Source organism: Tachyglossus aculeatus, chromosome 22 (genome assembly GCF_015852505.1).
Source record: "Tachyglossus aculeatus isolate mTacAcu1 chromosome 22, mTacAcu1.pri, whole genome shotgun sequence".
In the NCBI taxonomy this organism is placed as follows: domain Eukaryota; kingdom Metazoa; phylum Chordata; class Mammalia; order Monotremata; family Tachyglossidae; genus Tachyglossus; species Tachyglossus aculeatus.
Genome location: NC_052087.1, coordinates 58,871,005 through 58,894,955, shown reverse-complemented (window position 1 = coordinate 58,894,955; position 23,951 = coordinate 58,871,005). Strand labels below are relative to the sequence as shown.

Genomic DNA, 23,951 nt, shown 5'->3' with positions numbered 1-23,951 from the left:
GGGCCCTGTCAGGCCCGACCGGTCTTCGGGGGTCCCGGCAGGTGCCCATCCTCTGCTGGCAAGGGATGGGGATGGGCCCTGGTCCTTGGGGACCCCCCTGAGCAGCCGTCGGAGGGCAAAGCCATGGGCACCGCCAGGCCTCAGTTCAGCATCGACGACGCCTTCGACCTATCCTTGGAGGAGGGGGCCCAGGGCCGCTTTGGGGTGCTACACTTTGAGCGCAAGGTCCGGGGCGGCGATGGGGAGGACGGCGGCGACAAGCAGTCCCGCCTCAAGTACCAGGTGAGGACCACCGGGGCCCGGCTCTGCCCGTCCCCCATCCCGGCTCTGCCACTTGTCAGCCGGGTGACCTCGGGCAAGTCATTTTTTGTTTGGCATTTATTAAGCCCTTACTATGCACGAGGCACTGTTCTAATAATAATAATGATGGTATTTCTTAAGCCCTTACTATGTACAAAGCACTGTTCTAATAATAATAATGGCATTTATAGAGCACTTACTATGTGCAGAGCGCTGTTATAATAATGCTAGTATTTGTTAAGCGCTTACTATGTACAAAGCAATGTTCTAATAATGATAGTGATGGTATTTGTTAAGCCCTGACTATGTACAAAGCACTGTTCTAATAATAATAATAATGATGGTATTAAGCCCTTACTATGTGCAAAGCACTGTTCTAGTAATAATAATGATGGTATCGGTTAAGCCCTTACTATGTGCAAAGCACTGTTCTAATAATAATAATGATAGTATTAAGCCCTTACTATGCACAAAGCACTGTTCTAATAATGATAGTGATGGTGTTTGTTAAGCCCTTACTATGTGCAAAGCACTGTTCTAGTAATAATAATGATGGTATCTGTTAAGCCCTTACTATGTGGAAAGCACTGTTCTAATAATAATAATGATAGTATTTGTTAAGTGCGTACCATGTATAAAGCACTGTTCTAATAAATATAATGATGGTATCTGTTAAGGCCTTACTACGTACAAAGCACTGTTCGAATAAGAATAATGATGGTATCTGTTAAGGCCTATGTGCAAAGCACTGTTCTAATAATAATAATAATGGGATTTGTTAAGCTCTTACTACGTACAAAGCACTGTTCTAATAATAATAATGATAGTATTAAGCCCTTACTATGCACAAAGCACTGTTCTAATAATGATAGTGATGGTATTTGTTAAGCCCTTACTATGTACAAAGCACTGTTCTAACAATAATAATGCTAGTATTTGTTAAGCGCTTACTATGTACAAAGCAGTGTTCTAATAATGATAGTGATGGTATTTGTTAAGCCCTGACTATGTACAAAGCACTGTTCTAATAATAATAATAATGATGGTATTAAGCCCTTACTATGTGCAAAGCACTGTTCTAGTAATAATAATGATGGTATCGGTTAAGCCCTTACTATGTGCAAAGCACTGTTATAATAATAATAATGATAGTATTTGTTAAGTGCGTACCATGTACAAAGCACTGTTCTAATACATATAATGATGGTACCTGTTAAGGCCTTACTACGTACAAAGCACTGTTCGAATAAGAATAATGATGGTATCTGTTAAGGCCTTACTATGTGCAAAGCACTGTTCTAATAATAATAATAACGGGATTTGTTAAGCTCTTACTACATACAAAGCACTGTTCTGATAATCATAATGATAGTATTAAGCCCTTACTATGCACAAAGCACTGTTCTAATAATGATAGTGATGGTATTTGTTAAGCCCTTACTATGTGCAAAGCACTGTTCTAGTAATAATAATGATGGTATCTGTTAAGCCCGTACTATGTGCAAAGCACTGTTCTAATAAGAATAATGATGGTATCTGTTAAGCCCTTACTGTGTGCAAAGCACTGTTCTAATAAGAATAATGACAGTATAAGTTAAGGCCTTTCTATGTGCAAAGCACTGTTCTAATAAGAATAATGATGCTATCTATTAAGGCCTTACTATGTGCAAAGCACTGTTCTAATAAGAATAATGATGGTATCTGTTAAGGCCTTACTATGTACAAAGCACTGTTCTAATAAGAATAATGATGGTATCTGTTAAGGCCTTACTATGTGCAAAGCACTGTTCTAATAATAATAATAATGGGATTTGTTAAGCCCTTACTATGTACAAAGCACTATTGTAATAATAATAATGATGGTATTTGTTAAGCCCTTACTATGTGCAAAGCACTGTTCTAATAATAATAGTGATGGTATTTATTAAGCCCTTACTATGTGCAAAGCACTGTTCTAGTAATAATAATGATGGTATCTGTTAAGCCCTTACTATGTACAAAGCACTGTTCTAATAAGAATAATGATGGTATCTGTTAAGGCCTTACTATGTGCAAGGCACTGTTCTAATAATAATAATAATGAGATTTGTTAAGCCCTTACTATGTACAAAGCACTGTTCTAATAAGAATAATGATGGTTTTTGTTAAGCCCTTACTATGTACAAAGCACTATTGTAATAATAATAATGATGGTATTTGTTAAGCCCTTACTATGTGCAAAGCACTATTGTAATAATGATAATGGTATCTGTTAAGGCCTTACTATGTACAAAGCACTGTTCTAATAATAATAGTGATGGTATTTGTTAAGGCCTTACTATGTGCAAAGCACAGTTCTAATAATAATGGTGATGGTATTTGTTAAGCGCTTACATGTACAAAGCACTATTGTAATAATAATAATAATGATGGTATTTGTTAAGTCCTTACTATGTGCAAAGCACTGTTGTAATAATAATAATGGTATCTGCTAAGCCCTTACTACGTACAAAGCATTGTTCTAATAATAATAGTGATGGTATTTGTTAAGGCCTTACTATGTGCAAAGCACAGTTCTAATAATAATGGTGATGGTATTTGTTAAGCGCTTACTATATACAAAGCACTATTGTAATAATAATAATGATGGTATTTGTTAAGTCCTTACTATGTGCAAAGCACTGTTGTAATAATAATAATGGTATCTGTTAAGCCCTTACTACGTACAAAGCATTGTTCTAATAATAATAGTGATGGTATTTGTTAAGGCCTTACTATGTGCAAAGCACAGTTCTAATAATAATGGTGATGGTATTTGTTAAGCACTTACTATGTGCAAAGCACTGTTCTAATAATAATAATGATGGTATTTGTTAAGCGCTTACTATGTACAAAGCACTGTTCTAATAATAATAATGATGGTATCTGTTAAGCCCTTACTATGTGCAAAGCACTGTTCTAATAATAATAAGAATGGTGCTTAAGTGCTTACTATGTACAATGCACTGTTCTAATAATAATAGTGATGGTATTTGTTAAGCCCTTACTATGTGCAAAGCACTGTTCTAATAATAATAATAATAATAATGGTATCTGTTAAGCCCTTACTATGTACAAAGCACTGTTCTAATAATAATAGTGATGGTATTTGTTAAGCCCTTACTATGTGCAAAGCACTGTTCTAATAATAATAATAATAATAATAATGGTATCTGTTAAGCCCTTACTATGTACAAAGCACTGTTCTAATAATAATAATGATGGTATTTGTTAAGCCATTACTATGTGCAAAACACTGTTCTAAGCACTATTCTAATAATAATAATAATGGTATTTGTTAAGCGCTTACTATGTGCAAAGCACTGTTCTAAGCACTGGGGGGGATACAAGGTGATCAGAGAAGCAGCGTGGCTCAGTGGAAAGAGCATAGGCTTTGGAGTCAGAGGTCGTGGGTTCAAATCCCAGCTCCACCACTTGTCAGCTGTGTGACTTTGGGCAACTCAGTTCACTTCTCTGGTCCTCAGTTCCCTCATCCGTAAAATGGGGATTAAGACTGGGAGCCCCCCGTGGGACAATCTGATCACCTTGTATCCCCCCAGCGCTTAGAACAGTGTTTTGCACATAGTAAGCTCTTAACAAATACCATTATTATTATTATTATTATCATTAGGTTGTCCCATGTAGGGCTCACAGTCTTAATACTCATTTTCCAGATGAGGGAACTGAGGGACAGAGAACTTAAGTGACTTGCCCAAAGTCACACAGCTGACAATTGGATGCGAGCAGCGTGGCTCAGTGGAAAGAGCCTGGGCTTTGGAATCAGAGGTCATGGGTTTGAATCCTGGCTCCGCCAATTGTCACCTGTGTGACTTTGGGCAAGTCACTTAACTTCTCTCATCTGTAAAATGGGGATGAAGACTGTGAGCCCCCCGTTGGACAACCTGATCACCTTGTAACCTCCCCAGTGCTTAGAACAGTGCTTTGTACATAGTAAGCGCTTAATAAATGCCATTATTATTATTATTATTATTATAATTGGCGCTGGGGAGAAACCTTGTTTTGTTGTCTGTCTCCCCCTTCTAGACTGTGAGCCGGTAGTTGGGTGGAGATTGTCTCTCTATGTTGCCAACTTGGACTTCCCAAGCGCTTAGTCCAGTGCTCTGCACACAGTAAGTGCTCAATAAATACGATTGAATGAATGAATGAATTCAAGGTGATCAGGTTGTCCCACGGAGGGCTCACAGTCTTAATCCCCATTTTACAGATGAGTTCACTGAGGCCCAGAGAAGTGAATTGACTTGCCCAAAGTCACCCAGCTGACAATTGGCGGAGCTGGGATTTGAACCCGTGACCTCTGACTCCAAACGCCGGGCTGTTTCCACTGAGCCACGCTGCTTCTCTAACTTAACGAATCTGGGCCTCAGTGACCTCATCTGTAAAATGGGGATGAAGACTGCGAGCCCCACGTGGGACAACCTGATGACCTTGTATCTCCCCCAGTGCTGAGAACAGTGCCTGGCACATAGTGAGCGCTTAACAAATACCATCATTAATATTACCTCATCTGTAAAATGGGGATGAAGACTGTGAGCCCCCCGTGGGACAACCTGATCACCTTGTACCTGCCCTAGCACTTAGAACAGTGCCTGGCACATAGTAAGTGCTTAACAAATGCCATCATTATTATTACCTCATCTGTAAAATGGGGATGAAGACTGTGAGCCCCACGTGGGACAACCTGATCACCTTGTATCTCCCCCAGCGCTTAGAACAGTGCCTGGCACATAGTGAGCGCTTAACAAATACCATCATTAATATTACCTCATCTGTAAAATGGGGATGAAGACTGTGAGCCCCCCGTGGGACAACCTGATGACCTTGTATCTCCCCCAGCCCTTAAACAGTGCCTGGCACATAGTGAGCGCTTAACAAATACCATCATTATTATTACCTCATCTGTAAAATGGGGATGAAGACTGTGAGCCCCACGTGGGACAACCTGATGACCTTGTATCTGCCCCAGCGCTTAGAACAGTGCTTGGCACATAGTAAGCACTTAACAAATGCCACCATTATTATTATTACCTCATCTGTAAAATGGGGATGAAGACTGTGAGCCCCACGTGGGACAACCTGATGACCTTGTATCTCCCCCAGCGCTTAGAACAGTGCCTGGCACATAGTAAGCGCTTAACAAATACCATCATTAATATTACCTCATCTGTAAAATGGGGATGAAGACTGTGAGCCCCACGTGGGACAACCTGATGACCTTGTATGTCCCCCAGCGCTTAGAACAGTGCTTGGCACATAGTAAGCGCTTAACAAATACCATCATTGACACACATTGACCTGGCACATGGTAAGTGCTTAACAAATGCCATCATCATTAATATTACCTCATCTGTAAAATGGGGATGAAGACTGTGAGCCCCCTGTGGGACAACCTGATGACCTTGTATCTCCCCCAGCGCTTAGAACAGTGCCTGGCACGTAGTAAGCGCTTAACAAATACCAACATTATTATTATCCGGAGCTGGTTTTGGCTTCTAGGACTGGTTAAACTCGTTCCACCGGGAGCAGCTGTCAACCAGGGCGCTGCTGGGCGAAGGAGGGGCCCGGGCCTGTCCTCCCCTCCACCCCCCAAATCCAACATCATCATCATCAATCGTATTTACTGAGCGCTTACCGTGTGCAGAGCACTGGACTAAGCGCTTGGGAAATACAACAGGCCTGTGTGTTTCCGAGCAGAACTTGGAGAACGATGAGGACGGAGTCCGGGTGCCCCAGGACCCCAACGGGGGCATCACGAACAGGTCAGGTTTTGGGGAGCCCCCCTTCCCTCCTAATTCTCAATCCCTGTCCCTTCTCATTCATCATCATCATCATCATCAATTGTATTTATTGAGCGCTTACTATGTGCAGAGCACTGTACTAAGCGCTTGGCTCAATCAATCCAGATGGAGTCCTGGGGGGGGGTGGTCCCAGCTCCTACTTTCCAATCTTCTCCAACCCCCGACCCCTGCCCTCTGCAATCTTGCATCTCAGTCAATCATCATCATCATCAATCGTATTTATTGAGCGCTTACTGTGTGCAGAGCACTGTGCTATGCGCTTGGGAAGTACAAGTTGGCAACACATAGAGACAGTCCCTACCCAACAGTGGGCTCACAGTCTAAAAGATAATAATGGCATTTATTAAGCGCTTACTATGTGCACAGCACTGTTCTAAGTGCTGGGGAGGTTACAAGGTTGTCCCTCGTGGGGCTCACAGTCGTCCATCCCCATTTTCCAGATGAGGTCACTGAGGCCCAGAGAAGTGAAGTGACTTGCCCAAAGTCACCCAGCTGACAATTGGCAGAGCCAGGATTTGAACCCACGACCTCCGACTCCAAAGCCCGGGCTCTTTCCACTGAGCCATGCTGCTTCTCAGTCAATCAATCGTATTTATTGAGCGCTTACTGTGTGCAGAGCACTGTACTAAGCGCTTGGGAAGTCCAAGTTGGCAACATATAGAGATGGTCCCTACCCAACAGTGGGCTCACAGTCTAAAAGGGGGAGACATAATCATAATAATAATAAGTCTTCTAGACTGTGAGCCCACTGTTGGGTAGGGACCGTCTCTATATGTTGCCAGCTTGTACTTCCCAAGTGCTTAGTACAGTGCTCTGCACACAGTAAGCGCTCAGTAAATATGATTGATTGATTGATTGAATAATGATGGCATTTATTAAGCGCTTACTATGTGCAAAGCACTGTTCTAAGCGCTGGGGAGGTTACAAGGTGCTCAGGTTGTCCCACGGTGGGTCTCACAGTCTTAATCCCCATTTTCCAGACGAGGTAACTGAGGCCCAGAGAAGGTAAGTGACTTGCCCAAAGTCACACAACTGACAATGGGCGGGGCCGGGTTTTGAACCCATGACCTCTGACTCCAAAGCCCGGGCTCTTTCCACTGAGCCACGCTGCTTCTCTAAGAATCAATCAATCGTATTTATTGAGCGCTTACTGTGTGCAGAGCACTGGACTAAGCGCTTGGGAAGTACAAGTTGGCAAATGGCCTAGTAGAAAGAGCACAGACTGGGGAGTCGGAGGATCTGTCTTCTAATCCCGGCTCTACCAACTGCACGCTGTGTGACCCTGGGCAAGTCATTTGACCGCTCCGTGCCTCAGTTTCCTCAACTATAAAATGGTGATTCAAAACCTGTTCTCCCTCCTACTTAAACAGGGAGCCCCATGCGGGATAGGGACTCTGTCCAACCTAAGAGAAGCAGCGTGGCTCAGTGGAAAGAGCCCGGGCTTTGGAGTCAGAGGTCATGGGTTCAAATCCTGCTCCACTAATTGCCAGCTGTGCGACTTTGGGCAAGTCCCTTACCTTCTCTGGGCCTCAGTTACCTCATCTGTAAAATGGGGACTAAGACTGTGAGCCCCACCGTGGGACAACCTGAGCACCTTGTAATCTCCCCAGCGCTTAGAACAGTGCTTTGCACTTAGTAAGCGCTTAATATCAATCAATCATATTTATTGAGCGCTTACTGTGTGCAGAGCACTGTACTAAGCGCTTGGGAAGTACAAGTTGGCAACATATAGAGACAGTCCCTACCCAACAGTGGGTTCACATTATTATTATTAATTAATGTGTACCTACCCCAATGCTCAGAACAGCGTTTGACACATAGTGAGCGCTTAACAAATACCTTTATAAAAAAAAAAAGTTGGGGGAAGATATTTTGGAGGAGATGAGATTTTAGTAAGCTCCTTGGGAGCAGGGATACTGTCTGCCAACACTACTGCACTCTCCCAAGTGCTTAGTACAATCAATCAATCAATCAATCGTATTTATTGAGCGCTTACTATGTGCAGAGCACTGTACTAAGCGCTTGGGAAGTACAAATTGGCAACACATAGAGACAGTCCCTACCCAACAGTGGGCTCACAGTCTAAAAGGGGGAGACAGAGAACAGAACCAAACATACCAACAAAATAAAATAAATAGGATAGAAATGTACAAGTAAAATAAATAAATAAATAAATAGAGTAATAAATATGTACAACCATATATTCATATATACAGGTGCTGTGGGGAAGGGAAGGAGGTAAGATGGGGGGATGGAGAGGGGGACGAGGGGGAGAGGAGGGAAGGGGCTAGTACAGTGTTCCCCTTTTTCCTCTCCCCCTCCCCGTCCCCCCCACCCTACCTCGTTCCCCTCCCCACAGCACCTGTATATATGTTCGTACAGATTTATTACTCTATTTATTTTATTTCTACATATTTACTATTCTATTTATTTTGTCAATGATGTGCATCTAGCTTTACTTCTATTTATTCTGATGACTTGACACCTGTCCACGTGTTTTGTTTTGTTGTCAGTCTCCCCCTTCTAGACTGTGAGCCCATTGTTGGCCTTGTTCCCTTCAAGGCCCTGCTGAGAGCTCACCTCCTCCAGGAGGCCTTCCCAGACTGAGCCCCTTCCTTCCTCTCCCCCTCGTCCCCCTCTCCATCCCCCCATCTTACCTCCTTCCCTTCCCCACAGCACCTGTATATATGTATATATGGTTGCACATATTTATTACTCTATTTATTTATTTTACTTGTACATTTCTATCCTATTTATTTTATTTTGTTGGTATGTTTGGTTTTGTTCTCTGTCTCCCCCTTTTAGACTGTGAGCCCACTGTTGGGTAGGGACTGTCTCTATGTGTTGCCAATTTGTACTTCCCAAGAGCTTAGTACAGTGCTCTGCACATAGTAGGCGCTCAATAAATACGATTGATTGATTGATTGATTGATTGGGTAGGGACCGTCTCTATATGTTGCCGACTTGTACTTCCCAAGCGCTTAGTACAGTGCTCTGCACACAAGAAGCGCTCAATAAATACGATTGAAGGAATGCATACTGAATAAGTGTTCAGTAAGTACTACTGATGTTGCCAATTTGTACTTCCCAAGCGCTTAGTACAGTGCTCTGCACATAGTAAGCGCTCAATAAATACGATTGATGATGATGATCCAGCCTCTCAAGCCTGAAACCTAGCCGTTACCCTGTCTCCTCCTCCTCTTTCAAACCCTATATTCAGTTTTTCACCAAATCCCGTCGATGGAGAAGCAGCGTGGCTCAGTGGAAAGAGCCCGGGCTTGGGAGTCAGAGGTCGTGGGTTCCAATCCCGACTCCGCCGCTTGTCAGCTGGGTGACCTTGGGCAAGTCACTTCACTTCTCTGGGCCTCAGTTCCCTCATCTGTAAAATGGGGATGAAGCCTGTGAGCCCCACGTGGGACAACCTGATCACCTTGTAATAATAATAATGGCATTTGTTAAGCCAGCGCTTAGAACAGTGCTTTGCACATAGTAAGCGCATAATAAATGCCATAATTATTATTAAGCCATTGTATCCTCCCCAGCGCCTAGAAAAGTGCTTTGCACGTAGTAAGGGCTTAATAAATGCCATTATTATTATTATTATCATTCCTCCATAACATTCCCAGAATTCCCGCCCTTCCTCCAAGCCCTTTTCGTTGCTTCAGCCTAGCAACTGCATCAGCCTCTTCCCAGGCCTCCCTGCCTCCAATCTTTCCCCACTCTAATCCAAACTTCACTTTGCTGCCTGTGTCAGTATTATAAAAAAAAACCGTTCAGTCAGTCAGTCATATTTATTGAGTGCTTACTGTGTGCAGAGCACTGTACTAAGTGCTTGGGGGAATACAATATAACAATAAACTGAGCCCCTTCCTTCCTCTCCCCCTCGTCCCCCTCTCCATCCCCCCCATCTTACCTCCTTCCCTTCCCCACAGCACCTGTATATATGTTTGTACATATTTTTTACTCTTTATTTATTTTATTTGTACATATCTATTCTATTTATTTTATTTTGTTAGTATGTTTGGTTTTGTTCTCTGTCTCCCCCTTTTAGACTGTGAGCCCACTGTTGGGTAGGGACTGTCTCTATATGTTGCCAATTTGTACTTCCCAAGCGCTTAGTACAGTGCTCTGCACATAGTAAGCGCTCAATAAATACGATTGACGATGATGATGATGATGAAATAAAGTGACACATTCCCTGCCCACAACGAGCTTAGAGTGGGTAAGGACTGTATATGTTGCCAATTTGTACTTCCCAAGCGCTTAGTACAGTGCTCTGCACACAGTAAGCGCTCAATAAATATGATTGATGATGAGACAGACATTAGTATAAATAAATAAATTACAAAAATGGACATAAGTGATTCCCATTCCCCAAAAGCCTCCAAAGACTGCCTGGCCACCTCTGTGTCAAACAGAGCCTCCTGACCATTATATTATTTTAATGTCTGTCTCCCCCTCTAGTCTTTCAGCTCAATCAATCAATCAATCATATTTATTGAGCGCTTACTGTGTGCAGAGCACTGTACTAAGCGCTTGGGAAGTACAAGTTGGCAACATACAGAGACGGTCCCTACCCAACAGTGGGCTCACAGTCTAGCTCGTTGTGGGAAGGGAAAGTGTCTTTGTTATATTGTACTCTCCCAAGCGCTTAGTACAGGGCTCTGTAAACAGTAAGCACTTAATAATAATAATGATAATAATAATAATAATAATTATATATATAATTATATTATTATTATTATGGTATTTGTTAAGCGCTTACTATGTGCCAGGCACTGTACTAAGCGCTGGGGTAGAACAGTGCTTTACACATAGTAAGCACTTAATAAATGCCATCATTATTATTATTATTACAAGCAAATCGGGTTGGACACAGTCCCCGTCCCATGTGGGGCTCACAGTCTCAGTCCCGATTTTCTAGGTGAGGGAACTGAGGCCCAGAGAAGTGAAGTGACTAAGCCAAGGTCACACAGCAGACAATCAATCAATCAATCAATCGTATTTATTGAGCGCTTACTGTGTGCAGAGCACTGTACTAAGCGCTTGGGAAGTACAAGGTGGCAACACATAGAGACAAGTGGCAGAGCCTGGATTAGAACCCATGACCTTCTGATTTCCAGGCCCAGGCTCTAACCACTACACCATGCTGCTCCTCTATAAATGAGTGAGTGAATGACCATCGACTTTAATAATAATAATAATAACAGTAATGATGGTATTTGTTAAGCACTTACTATGTGCAAAGCACTGTTGTAAGCACTGGGGAGGTTACAAAGTGATCAGGTTGTCCCGGGGGGGGCTCACAGTTTTAATCCCCATTTGACAGATGAGGGAACTGAGGCCCAGAGAAGTGAAGTGGCCTGCCCAAAGTCACCCAGCTGACAGTTGGCAGTGCTGGGATTTGAACCCGTGACCTCTGACTCCAAAGCCTGGGCTCTTTCCACTGAGCCACGCTGCTTGAAGGCACTCAGCTGTCTCCCTGTTTCTTTTCCTTTTTCCTCCCACTACCCCCCAACTGGCAACTTTTTAAAATGGTATTTGTTCATCAATCAGTGGTATCTATCAAGCGCTTACTGTGTGCAGAGCACTGTTCTAAGCGCTTGGGAGAGCACAGTGCAGGAGAATTAGCAGGCACGTTCCCTGCCCGTAATGAACTGACAGAGAGGAGCAGCTCTTATTATGTGCCAGGCACTGTCTTAAGTGCTGGGGTAGATAATAATAATAATAATAATAATAATAATAATAATAATAATAATAATGTTGGTATTTGTTAAGCGCTTACTACATGCAAAGCACTGTTCTTACAAGGTTCAAGGTAATCAGGTTGGAAACAGTCCCTGTCCCAAGTGGGGCTCACAGTCTTAATCCCCATTTTACAGATGGGGGAACTGAGGCAGAGTGAAGTTAAGTAATTTACCCCAAGTCCCACAGCAGATCCGTGGCAGCGCTGGGATTAGAACCCAGGTCCTTGGGACGCCGAGTCTCTATCCACTAGATCCCGCTGCTTGCCCTTGGTCTTCCCCAAATCATTTGGAATCTCCCTCACAGCTGCCACTTTGGAACTTCCCTGTCAACTAAGTTCTTGGATACCCTCTTCCCAATCCCTACCCCACATAGCTCTGGAATCTGTAACTTCCTCCTGCCTGCAATTTATTTCAGTGCCCATCTCCCCTGCTAGATTGTAAGCTCTCTGAGAGCAGGGTTGGTGTCTACTAATTCTATTACAGTAGGGGCTTAATAAAAATAATAATGATGGTATTTGTTAAGCGCTTACTTTGTGCGAAGCACTGTTCTAAGCGCCGGGGGGGATACCGAGTCGATTGCCTGCCTTTCAAGATTTTAGTACAGCGCTTTGCATTCAGTATTATTATTATTGAGTGCCGAAGAATCCGTTTCCGATTCATAGCGACTCCATGGATATATATTCTCCAGGACGTCCAGTCACATGCCATAATCCGCAACCTTTCTAACGGTTATTCAGTTATCGTTGTTATCGTCTCTATCCATCTAGCTGCCGGTCAGTCTCTTCCTCCTTTTCCCTGGACTTTTCCGAGCATTAGTGTCATCTCCACTCCTGATTATGTGTCCAAAATATGGTAATCTAAGAGTCATTTGGCCTTCCAAAGACCACTTTGGCTTAATTTGCTCTAAAATCCATTTGTTAAGTTTTTCGGGCAGTCCGTGGTATTCGCAAAAGCCTTCTCCAACACCGCATTTCGAAGGAATAGATGTTCTACATTCTCCAGGACGTCCTGTCACATGCCATAATCCACAAACTTTCTAACGGTTCTCCAGTTATCGTTGTTATGGTCTCTATCCATCTAGCTGCTGGTCAGTCTCTTCCTCCTTTTCCCTGGACTTTTCCGAGCATTAGTGTCATCTCCAGAGAATAAGTCCTCCTGATTATGTGTCCAAAATATGGTAATCTAAGTCGATTAGGCCAAAGACCACTTTGGCTTAATTGGCTCTAAAATCCATTTGTTAAATTTTTCGGGCAGTCCATGGTATTCGCGAAAGCCTTCTCCAACACCGCATTTCAAAGGAATAGATGTTCTACGTTCTCCAGGACGTCCTGTCACATGCCATAATCCGCAACTTTTCTAACGGTTCTTCAGTTATCGTTGTTATCGTCTCTATCCATCTAGCTTCTGGTCAGTCCCTCCTTTTCCCTGGACTTTTCCGAGCATTAGTGTCATCTCCAGAGAATCAGTCCTCCTGATTATGTGTCCAAAATATGGTAATCTAAGTCGAGTCATTTGGCCTTCCAAAGACCACTTTGGTTTAATTGGCTCTAAAATCCATTTGTTTTTTCGGGCATTCCAGGGTATTTGCAAAAGCCTTCTCCAACACCGCATTTCAAAGGAATAGATGTTCTACGTTCTCCAGGACGTCCTGTCACATGCCATAATCCGCAAACCTTTCTAACGGTTCTTCAGTTATCGTCTCTATCCATCTAGCTGCTGGTCAGTCTCTTCCTCCTTTTCCCTGGACTTTTCCGAGCATTAGTGTCATCTCCACTCCTGATTATGTGTCCAAAATATGGTAATCTAAGAGTCATTTGGCCTTCCAAAGACCACTTTGGCTTAATTTGCTCTAAAATCCATTTGTTAAATTTTTCGGGCAGTCCGTGGTATTCGCAAAAGCCTTCCCCAACACAGCATTTCAAAGGAATAGATGTTCTACGTTCTCCAGGACGTCCTGTCACATGCCATAATCCGCAACTTTTCTAACGGTTCTTCAGTTATCGTTGTTATCGTCTCTATCCATCTAGCTTCTGGTCAGTCCCTCCTTTTCCCTGGACTTTTCCGAGCATTAGTGTCATCTCCAGAGAATCAGTCCTCCTGATTATGTGTCCAAAATATGGTAATCTAAGTCGAGTCATTTGGCCTTCCAAAGACCACTTTGGTTTAATTGGCTCTAAAATCCATTTGTTTTTTCGGGCATTCCAGGGTATTTGCAAAAGCCTTCTCCAACACCGCATTTCAAAGGAATAGATGTTCTACGTTCTCCAGGACGTCCTGTCACACGCCATAATCTGCAAACCTTTCTAACGGTTCTTCAGTTATCGTCTCTATCCATCTAGCAGCTGGTCAGTCTCTTCCTCCTTTTTCCTGGACTTTTCCGAGCATTAGTGTCATCTCCACTCCTGATTATGTGTCCAAAATATGGTAATCTAAGAGTCATTTGGCCTTCCAAAGACCACTTTGGCTTAATTTGCTCTAAAATCCATTTGTTAAATTTTTCGGGCAGTCTGTGGTATTCGCAAAAGCCTTCTCCAACACCCATTTCAAAGGAATAGATGTTCTATGATCTCCAGGATGTCCTGTCACATGCCATAATCCACAAACCTTTCTAACGGTTCTTCAGTTATCGTTGTTATGGTCTCTATCCATCTAGCTGCTGGTCAGTCTCTTCCCCATTTTCCCTGGACTTTTCCGAGCATTAGTGTCATCTCCACTCCTGATTATGTGTCCAAAATATGGTAATCTAAGAGTCATTTGGCCTTCCAAAGACCACTTTGGCTTAATTTGCTCTAAAATCCATTTGTTAAGTTTTTCGGGCAGTCCGTGGTATTCGCAAAAACCTTCTCCAACACCGCATTTCAAAGGAATAGATGTTCTACGTTCTCCAGGACGTCCTGTCACATGCCATAATCCGCAAACCTTTCTAACGGTTCTTCAGTTATCGTCTCTATCCATCTAGCTGCTGGTCAGTCTCTTCCTCCTTTTCCCTGGACTTTTCCGAGCATTAGTGTCATCTCCACTCCTGATTATGTGTCCAAAATATGGTAATCTAAGTCGAGTCATTTGGCCTTCCAAAGACTGCTTTGGCTTAATTTGCTCTAAAATCCATTTGTTAAATTTTTCGGGCAGTCCGTGGTATTCGCAAAAGCCTTCTCCAACACCGCATTTCAAAGGAATAGATGTTCTATGTTCTCCGGGACGTCCTGTCACATGCCATAATCCGCAAACCTTTCTAATGGTTCTTCAGTTATCGTTGTTATCGTCTCTATCCATCTAGCTGCTGGTCAGTCTCTTCCTCCTTTTCCCTGGACTTTTCCGAGCATTAGTGTCATCTCCAGAGAATAAGTCCTCCTGATTATGTGTCCAAACTATGGTAATCTAAGTCGAGTCATTTGGCCTTCCAAAGACCACTTTGGCTTAATTGGCTCTAAAATCCATTTGTTAAGTTTTTCAGGCATTCCAGGATATTCGCAAAAGCCTTCTCCAACACCGCATTTCAAAGGAATAGATGTTCTTCCTATCCTGTTTTTTCACTGTCCAGCTTTCGGATCCGTACACTGTCATTGGAAACACCAGAGAATGGACAGTTTGTATTTTTGTGGCAATTGTTATAGCGACACATTTCATGACTTTTCCCAGCCTCTTTGTAGCAAGTCTTCCTAACGTTAATCTTCGGCCTATTTCTAAGTGATGATGATATTTATTGAGCATCGATGGATTTCCCCTACCTACCCATTCCTCTGCATCACCCGTGTGCTCTTTTTTCTTTTGGTATTTGTCAAATGCTCACTATGTGCTAAGCACTGTACTAAGTGCTGGGGTTGCTACGAGCTAAAACAGCAGTGTGGCTCAGTGGAAAGAGCTTAGGAGTCAGAGGTCGTGGGTTCTAATCCCACCCCGCCACGTCAGCTGTGTGACTTTGGGCAAGTCACTTAACTTCTCTGGGCCTCAGTTACCTCATCTGGAAAATGGGGATTAAAGACTGTGAGCCCACGTGGGACTTTTATTTTATTTTGTTAATTTGTTTTGTTGTCTGTCTCCCCTGTCTAGACTGTGAGCCCGCTGTTGGGTAGGGACCGTCTCTATATGTTGCCAACTTGGACATCCCAAGCGCTTAGTACAGTGCTCTGCACACAGTAAGCACTTAATACGATTGAATGAATGACAACCTGATTACCTTGTATCTCCTTCAGCGCTTAGAACAGTGCTTGACACAAATACCATCATTATTCTCTCCCTTCTAGACTGTGTGAGCCCGTTGTTGGGTAGGGACTATCTCCATATGTTGCCAACATGTACTTCCGAAGTGCTTAGTACAGTGCTCTGCACACAGTAAGCGCTCAATAAATACGATTGATTGATTGATAGGGACCGTCTCTATATGTTGCCAACTTGTACTTCCCAAGCGCTTAGTACAGTGCTCTGCACACAGTAAGCGCTCAATAAATACGATTGATTAATTGATAGGGACCGTCTCTATATGTTGCCAACTTGTACTTCCCAAGCACTTAGTACAGTGCTCTGCACACAGTAAGCACTCAGTAAATACGATTGATTAATTGATTGATAGGGACCATCTCTATATGTTGCCAACTTGTACTTCCCAAGCGCTTAGTACAGTGCTCTGCACATAGTAAGCGCTCAATAAATATGATTGAATAAATGAAAGAATAATAATAATAATAATGATGGTATTTGTTAAGCACTTACTATGCAAAGCACTGTTCTAAGCGCTGGGGAGGTTACAAGGTGATCAGGTTGCCCCAAGGGGGGCTCATAGTTTTAATCCCCATTTCACAGATGAGGGAACTAATCACGTTGAGCACAGTCCCTGTCCCACATGGGTTACTCAGTCTTCACTCCCGTTTTACAGATGAGGTAATCAATTGTATTTATTGAGCACTTATTGTGTGCAGAGCACTGTACTAAGCGCTTGGGAAGTCCAAGTTGGCAACATCTAGAGACGGCCCCTACCCAACAGTGGGCTCACAGTCTAGAAGGGGGAGACAGAGAAACCAAACCAAACACATTAACAAAATAAAATAAATAGAATAGAGATGTACAAGTAAAATAAAGAAATAAATAGAGTGATAAATCCGTACCAACATATATACATATATACAGGTGCTGTGGGGAAGGGAAGGAATATGTTTTGTCTTGTTGTCTGTCTCCCCCTTCTAGACTGTGAGCCCACTGTTGGGTAGGGACCGTCTCTATGTGTTGCCAACTTGTACTTCCCAAGCGCTTAGTACAGTGCTCTGCACACAGTAAGTGCTCAATAAATACGATTGAATGAATGAATGAATGAATGAAGGAGGGGGAGAGGAAGTGAGGCCCGGAGGAGATAAGTGACTTCCCCAAAGTCACACTCCCATCTGAGCCCCTTGAGCATCATCATCATCAATCGTATTCATTGAGCGCTTCCTGTGTGCAGAGCACTGTACTAAGCGCTTGGGAAGTCCAAGTTGGCAACACATAGAGACAGTCCCTACCCAACTGGGGGCTCGCAGTCTAAAAGGGGGAGACAGAGAACAAAGCCCAACATACTAACAAAATAAAATCAATAGAATAGATGTGTACAAGTAAAATAAATAAATAGAGTAATAGTAAAATTGAGCACTTGAGAGCCACCCCTCTGCCCACATCCTTACATTCTCCAGCCTCCCCTCTCGGTAGTTTATTGTAAGGCCTGTCTCCCCTTCTGCACTGTATGCTCCCTGTGGGCAGGGAACGCGTCCCCCTACTGTTCTGCCCTGCCCGCAGGGAGCGTTCAGTCAATCCCCCGGGTGGATTGGCTCGGTGGGGCCCCGGGCCTGGGGCCTGTGACTGACCGGGTCCCTCTTTGGCCTCGCAGGGACCCCGGCCGCGCGTCCACCCGCAGCTCGCAGTGGTCTTTCAGCAACCTCAGCAACACCACTCAACGCTCGTACCGTGCCTGCTGCAGGTCAGACCCGCGTGCCCCCCACCCCCCCAGCCTTTCCTGTGCCTGAGACCCTCCCTCCCCTCCCTCCCCTCCCCCTCCCTGCAGCTGAGACCCCCTTCCCTCCCTGCAGCTGAGACCCCCTTCCCTCCCTGCAGCTGAGACCCCCTTCCCTCCCCCTCCCTGCAGCTGAGACCCCCTTCCCTCCCCCTCCCTGCAGCTGAGACCCCCTTCTCTCCCCCTCCCTGCAGCTGAGACCCCCTTCTCTCCCCCTCCCTGCAGCTGAGACCCCCTTCTCTCCCCCTCCCTGCAGCTGAGACCCCCTTCTCTCCCCCTCTCTGCAGCTGAGACCCCCTTCCCTCCCCCTCCCTGCAGCTGAAACCCCCTTCCCTCCCCATCCTTGTAGCTGAGAACCCCTTCCCTTCCCCTCCCTGCACCTGAGGCTCCCCTTTCCCTCCCCTCTCCTGTAGCTGAGACCCCTCTTCCCTCCCCCTCCCTACAGCTGAGACCCCCTTCCCTCCCCTTCCTTGTAGTTGAGACCCCCTTTCCTCCCCCTCCCTGCATCTGAGACCCCCTTTCTCCCCCTCCCTGCATCTGAGACCCCCTTCCCTCCCCCTCTCTGCAGCTGAGACCCCCTTTCCCTCCCCAACCTTGTAGCTGAGACCCCCTTCCTTTCCCCTCCCTGCACCTGAGGCTCCCCTTTCCCTCCCCTCTCCTGCAGCTGAGACCCCCCCCTTCCCTCCCCCTCCCTGCAGCTGAGACCCCCTTCCCTCCCCCTCCCTATAGCTGAGACCCCCTTCCTTCCCCCTCCCTGCATCTGAGACCCCCTTTCTCCCCCTCCCTACAGCTGAGACCCCCTTCCCTCCCCCTCCCTACAGCTGAGACCCCCTTCCCTCTCCCTCCTTGTAGCTGAGACCCCCTCCCTCCCCCCTCCCTGCAGATGAGACCCCCGTCCCTCCCCCTCCCTATAGCTGAGACCCCCTTCCTTCCCCCTCCCTACAGCTGAGACCCCTTTCCCTCCCCCTCCTTGTAGCTGAGACCCCCTTCCCTCCCCCTCCCTACAACTAAGACCCCCTTCCCTCCTCCTCCCTGCAGCTGAGACCCCCTTCCCTCCCCCTCCCTACAGCTGAGACCCCCTTCCCCCCTCCCTGCAGCTGAAACCCCTTTCCCTCCCCCTCCCTGCAGCTGAGACCCCCCCTTCCCTCCCCCTCCCTGCAGCTGAGACCCCCTCCCTTTCCTCCCCCTCCCTACAGCTGAGAACCCCTTCCCTCCCCCTCCTTGTAGCTGAGACCCCCTTTCCTCCCCCTCCCTGCAGCTGAGACCCCCCTTCCTCCCCCCTCCCTGCAGCTGAGACCCCCTTCCCTCCCCCTCCTTGTAGCTGAGACCCCCTCCCCTCCCCCTCCTTGCAGCTGAGACCCCCTCCCCTCCCCCTCCTTGTAGCTGAGACCCCCTTCCTTCCCCCTCCCTGCACTTGAGTCTCATTCATTCATTCATTCAATCGTACTTATTGAGCGCTTACTGTGTGCAGGGCACTGTACTAAGCGCTGGGGAAGTACAAGTCGGCAACATCTAGATACCCAACAACGGCCTCTCCCCTTCTCTACAGCTGAGACCCCCTTTCCTCCCTCCCCCACAGCCCCCTGTGCCTGAGACCTCCCTTTCCCTTCCCTTCCTTACAACTGTGAGCCCGTTTTTGGGTAGGGATCATCTCTATCTGTTGCCGACTTGTCCTTCCCAAGTGCTCAGTCCAGTGCTCTGCACACAGTAAGCGCTCAATAAATACGATTGAATGAATGAATGAGTCTGAGACTCCCCCTTCTCTCCCCCGCTCTGTAGATGAGGCTCCCTCTAACCTCTCTTTTTTTTAAAAAAATGGTATTTGTTAAGTGTTTACTATGTGCCAGGCACTGTTCAAAGCGATGGGGTAGCTACAGACTACTCTGGCTGGACACAGTCCGTGTCCTACGCGTGACTCACTATCTTAATCCCCATTTTACAGATGAGGTAACTGAGGCCCAGAGAAGTTAAGTGGCTTGCCAAAGGTCCCACAGCAAACAAGTGGTGGAGCCGGAATTAGAACCCAGGTCCTCTGATTCCCAGGCCTGTGCTCTTTCCAGTAATAATAATAATAATAGTAGTATATAATAATAATAATAATAATAATGATGATGGCATTTGTTAAGTGCTTACTATGTGCAAAGCACTGTTCTAAGCGCTGGGATTTCTTGGGAAGCAGCATGGCTCAGCGGAAAGAGCCTGGGCTTGGGAGCCAGAGGTCATGGGTTCTAATCCCTGCTCCACCACTTGCCAGCTGTGTGACTTTGGGCAAGTCGCTTAACTTCTCTGGGCCTCAGTTACCTCATCTGTAAAATGGGGATTAAGACTGTGAGCCCCACATGGGACAACCTGATTACCTTGTATCTACCCCTGTGCTCAGGACAGTGCTTGACACATAGTAAGCACTTAACAAATACCATTATTATTATTATGTGCAAGCACTGAACTAAGCGCTGGGGTAGACACAAGATAATCAGGTCTCACATGGGGCTAACAGTCTAAATAGGTATTGAATCCCCATTTTACGGATGAGGGAACTGAGGCACAGAGAAGTGATTTGCCCAAAGTCACGCAGCAGGCCAGTGGTGGAGCAGGATTAGACCCCAGGTCTTCTGGTGGTGGCATTTGTTAAGCGCGTACTATGTGCAAAGCACTGTTCTAAGCACTGGGGAGGATACAAGGTGATCAGGTTGTCCCACGTGGAGCGCACCGTCTTCACCCCCATTTTACAGATGAGGTAACTGAGGCCCAGAGAAGTTACTAGGCAACACTGCTTCCCTCTCCCTGCAGTTGATAACTGTTTTGCCTCCTCTTCCCTGCAGTTGGGACTCTCTCCACTCCCCCTTCCCAGCCTCAGAGCCCCTCCCGTCCCCTCTCAGGAGGGGGAGACCCCTCTTCTAAATGACCCCTCCGGCCATCCGGCCATCCCCCATAGGAGGAGCAGCGTGGCTCAGTGGAAAGCGCCCGGGCTTTGGAGTCAGAGGCCATGGGTTCAAATCCCGGCTCCTCCAACTGTCAGCTGGGTGACTTTGAGCAAGTCACTTCACTTCTCTTCAAGGCCCTGCTGAGAGCTCACCTCCTCCAGGAGGCCTTCCCAGACTGAGCCCCTTCCCTCCTCTCCCCCTCGTCCCCCTCTCCATCCCCCCATCTTACCTCCTTCCCTTCCCCACAGCACCTGTATATATGTATATATGGTTGCACATATTTATTACTCTATTTATTTATTTATTTTACTTGTACATTTCTATCCTATTTATTTTATTTTGTTGGTATGTTTGGTTCTGTTCTCTGTCTCCCCCTTTTAGACTGTGAGCCCACTGTTGGGTAGGGACTGTCTCTATGTGTTTCCAATTTGTACTTCCCAAGCGCTTAGTACAGTGCTCTGCACATAGTAAGCGCTCAATAAATACGATTGATTGATTGATTGATTGATTCTCTGGGCCTCAGTTCCCTCAACTGTAAAATGGGGATTAAGACTGTGAGCCCCCTTTGGGACAACCTGATCACCTTGTAAGCTCCCCAGCGCTTAGAACAGTGCTTTGCACATAGTAAGCGCCTAATAAATGTCATTATTATTATTATTATTATTATCCCCCAGTCCGGCCTTGCAGCATCCCCAAGGCCCCGGCCCACAAAACGTAGCTTTTCCCACCCCCCCAGCCCCCGGCACTGGTCTCCCTCTGCCCCACTCCCCTATCCTTGCAGTGTGAAGCAAGTAGCAAGCTGCAGAAGCAGGATGGCTCAGTGGAAAGAGCACGGGCTTGGGAGACAGAGCTCATGGGTTCAAATCCCAGCTCTTCTGCTTTTCAGCTGTGTGACTTTGGGCGAGCCACTTAGCTTCTCTGTGCCTCAGTTCCCTCATCTGTAAAATGGGGATTAAGACTGTGAGCCAGTGTGAAGCAAGCAGCAAGCTGCAGAAGCAGGATGGCTCAGTGGAAAGAGCACGGGCTTGGGACACAGAGCTCATGGGTTCAAATCCCAGCTCTTCTGCTTTCCAGCTGTGTGACTTTGGGCGAGCCACTTAGCTTCTCTGTGCCTCAGTTCCCTCATCTGTAAAATGGGGATTAAGACTGCGAGCCCCAAGTGGGACAACCTGATCATCATGTATCCCCCAGCGCTTAGAACAGTGCTTTGCACATAGTAAGTGCTGAACAAGTGCCATTATTATTATTATTATATCCCTTTCCCACCTCTTACCATCTAATGGCTGTTCCGTCCCCAGCTGGCCCCACCACCCTCTGGTCCAGAAGAATCGCCGGGTGGTCCTCGCCTCCTTCTTGCTGCTGCTGCTGGGGCTGGGTGAGTGAGCTCGGGTCATCATCATCATCATCAATCGTATTTATTGAGCGCTTACTGTGTGCAGAGCACTGGACTGAGCGCTTGGGAAGTACAAATTGGCAACATACAGAGACAGTGGGCTCACAGGGTCCCCGGGGAGAGGGCGGCGGGGGCGAGGGCTGGGTGTGACTCTCTCTCGGCCAACTGTCCACAGCTCTCGTCCTCATCGGGGTGGGACTGCAGGTGTCACCATCGGCGGGTAAGTCAGTCAGTCGTATTTGTGGAGCGCTTACCATGTGCTTGGGAGAGAACAGACGCATCCCCTGCCCGCGATGAGCTTAGAGTCTTGAGGGGGAGACAGACTTTAATATAACCCTGCCCTGACCCTTGGCCCAGACCCCTGAACACATCCCTGGGATCATCAATCAATCAATCAATCGTATTTATTGAGCGCTTACTATGTGCAGAGCACTGTACTGAGCGCTTGGGAAGTACAAATTGGCAACACATAGAGACAGTCCCTACCCAACAGTGGGCTCACAGTCTAAAAGGCTTCTCCCCTTCCCTCCCCTCCTCAGGGAGAGAAGGGTCCGGCCTCGTGTGGGGGCAGAGGTGGTGAGGGGCCGGTGGGAATGAAGGGGAAGGTTGGGGGGCTCTCGGAACCCGCTACTTATAGTCCCTCTTGTCCCCGCGTTCCGGTTTCCCTCGCCCCGCGGAGACCCGAGGCCTCTCTTTTCACAGGCATCTCCAGTGCCATCTTCTTTGTCCCGGGCTTCCTGCTTCTCATCCCTGGAGGTGGGTCCCTGGGGCTAGTGTGGGGGAAGAAGATGGAGCCTGGGCCTTGCAGGAGGAGGGTGGGGGGAGGAGGAAAGAGGACAGGATGGAGGAGCCAAGGCCGTAACCACCCTCTTCCTGTCTCGCAGTGTATCACGTCATCTTCATTTACTGTGCGGTGAAGGGACACAGAGGGTTTCAGTTCTTCTACTTGCCCTATTTCGAGAAGTGACCGGAGGTCAGCCACCTCGGGGAAAAACCCAGGACAGCCATCCCACTGCCCCCAACTCAACGGGGCGAGGACCACGACTGCGCCCTGTGCCCCCACTCTCGAGGGTGCCCGGCTCCTGGGCGCCCACCCATCGGGAAGACTTAGTTTCCCCGGAATTGAGCTCCCTCTGCTCTGGAAACCCCGGCCCCAAGGCCTCGCCTCAGGACTCGAGCGGGCAGCCGGCCCCTGACTCTCCTTGGGACAGGGAGGTCGGGCCAGGGTGGGCTTGCTGTGAGCCCCTCCCCAGGACTCTTCCCCCCCTGCCCCAGGACCCCCGGCTGGCTCCCTCCTGCCTCGACTCCGGGGGCGGCTGATAAAAGGTTCATTCATTCGTTCGGTCGTATTTATTGAGCGCTTACCGTGCGCAGGGCACTGTACTAAGCGCTTGGGAGAGTACAATAGAGAAGCAGCGTGGTTCAGTGGGAAGAGCCCGGGCTTTGGAGTCGGAGGTCGTGGGTTCAAATCCCGGCTCCGCCACTTGTCAGCTGTGTGACTTCGGGCAAGTCACTTCAATCAATCAATCAATCGTATTTATTGAGCGCTTACTATGTGCAGAGCACTGTACTAAGCGCTTGGGAAGTACAAATTGGCAACACATAGAGACAGTCCCTACCCAACAGTGGGCTCACAGTCTAAAAGGGGGAGACAGAGAACAGAACCAAACATACCAACAAAATAAAATAAATAGGATATTTATTCACTTCTTCACTTCACTTCTCTGGGCCTCAGCTACCTCATCTGTCAAATGGGGATGAAGACTGTGAGCCCCC

The 23,951-nt window shown here is 46.6% G+C and overlaps 1 protein-coding gene across 3 annotated transcripts; it reads left to right on the top strand.

Moving 5' to 3' along the window:
* The first annotated feature begins 123 nt into the window (after positions 1-123).
* Positions 124-23,431, top strand: TMEM134 (transmembrane protein 134). 3 transcript variants are annotated; one of them, XM_038765036.1, is made up of 7 exons: positions 124-282; positions 6,031-6,095; positions 17,763-17,825; positions 22,081-22,157; positions 22,351-22,395; positions 22,878-22,931; positions 23,060-23,431. In XM_038765036.1, exons 1-7 carry the CDS (start codon positions 124-126, stop codon positions 23,140-23,142), a joined length of 546 nt encoding a protein of 181 aa, XP_038620964.1. In that variant the 3' UTR covers positions 23,143-23,431. The 3 variants fall into 3 exon arrangements, with proteins under 3 accessions (XP_038620964.1, XP_038620963.1, XP_038620965.1); XM_038765035.1 differs by having other exon boundaries at positions 17,736-17,825; XM_038765037.1 differs by lacking the exon at positions 22,351-22,395 and having other exon boundaries at positions 17,736-17,825.
* The last annotated feature ends 520 nt before the right edge of the window (positions 23,432-23,951 follow it).

Coding starts and splice junctions, on each gene's coding strand:
- TMEM134 (XM_038765035.1), top strand. CDS start 124: ATGGGCACCGCCAGGCCTCAGTTCAGCATCGACGACGCCTTCGACCTA. Junction 22,396..22,877: donor GCAGGTGTCACCATCGGCGG/GTAAGTCAGTCA, acceptor CTCTTTTCACAG/GCATCTCCAGTGCCATCTTC. Junction 22,932..23,059: donor CCTGCTTCTCATCCCTGGAG/GTGGGTCCCTGG, acceptor CCTGTCTCGCAG/TGTATCACGTCATCTTCATT.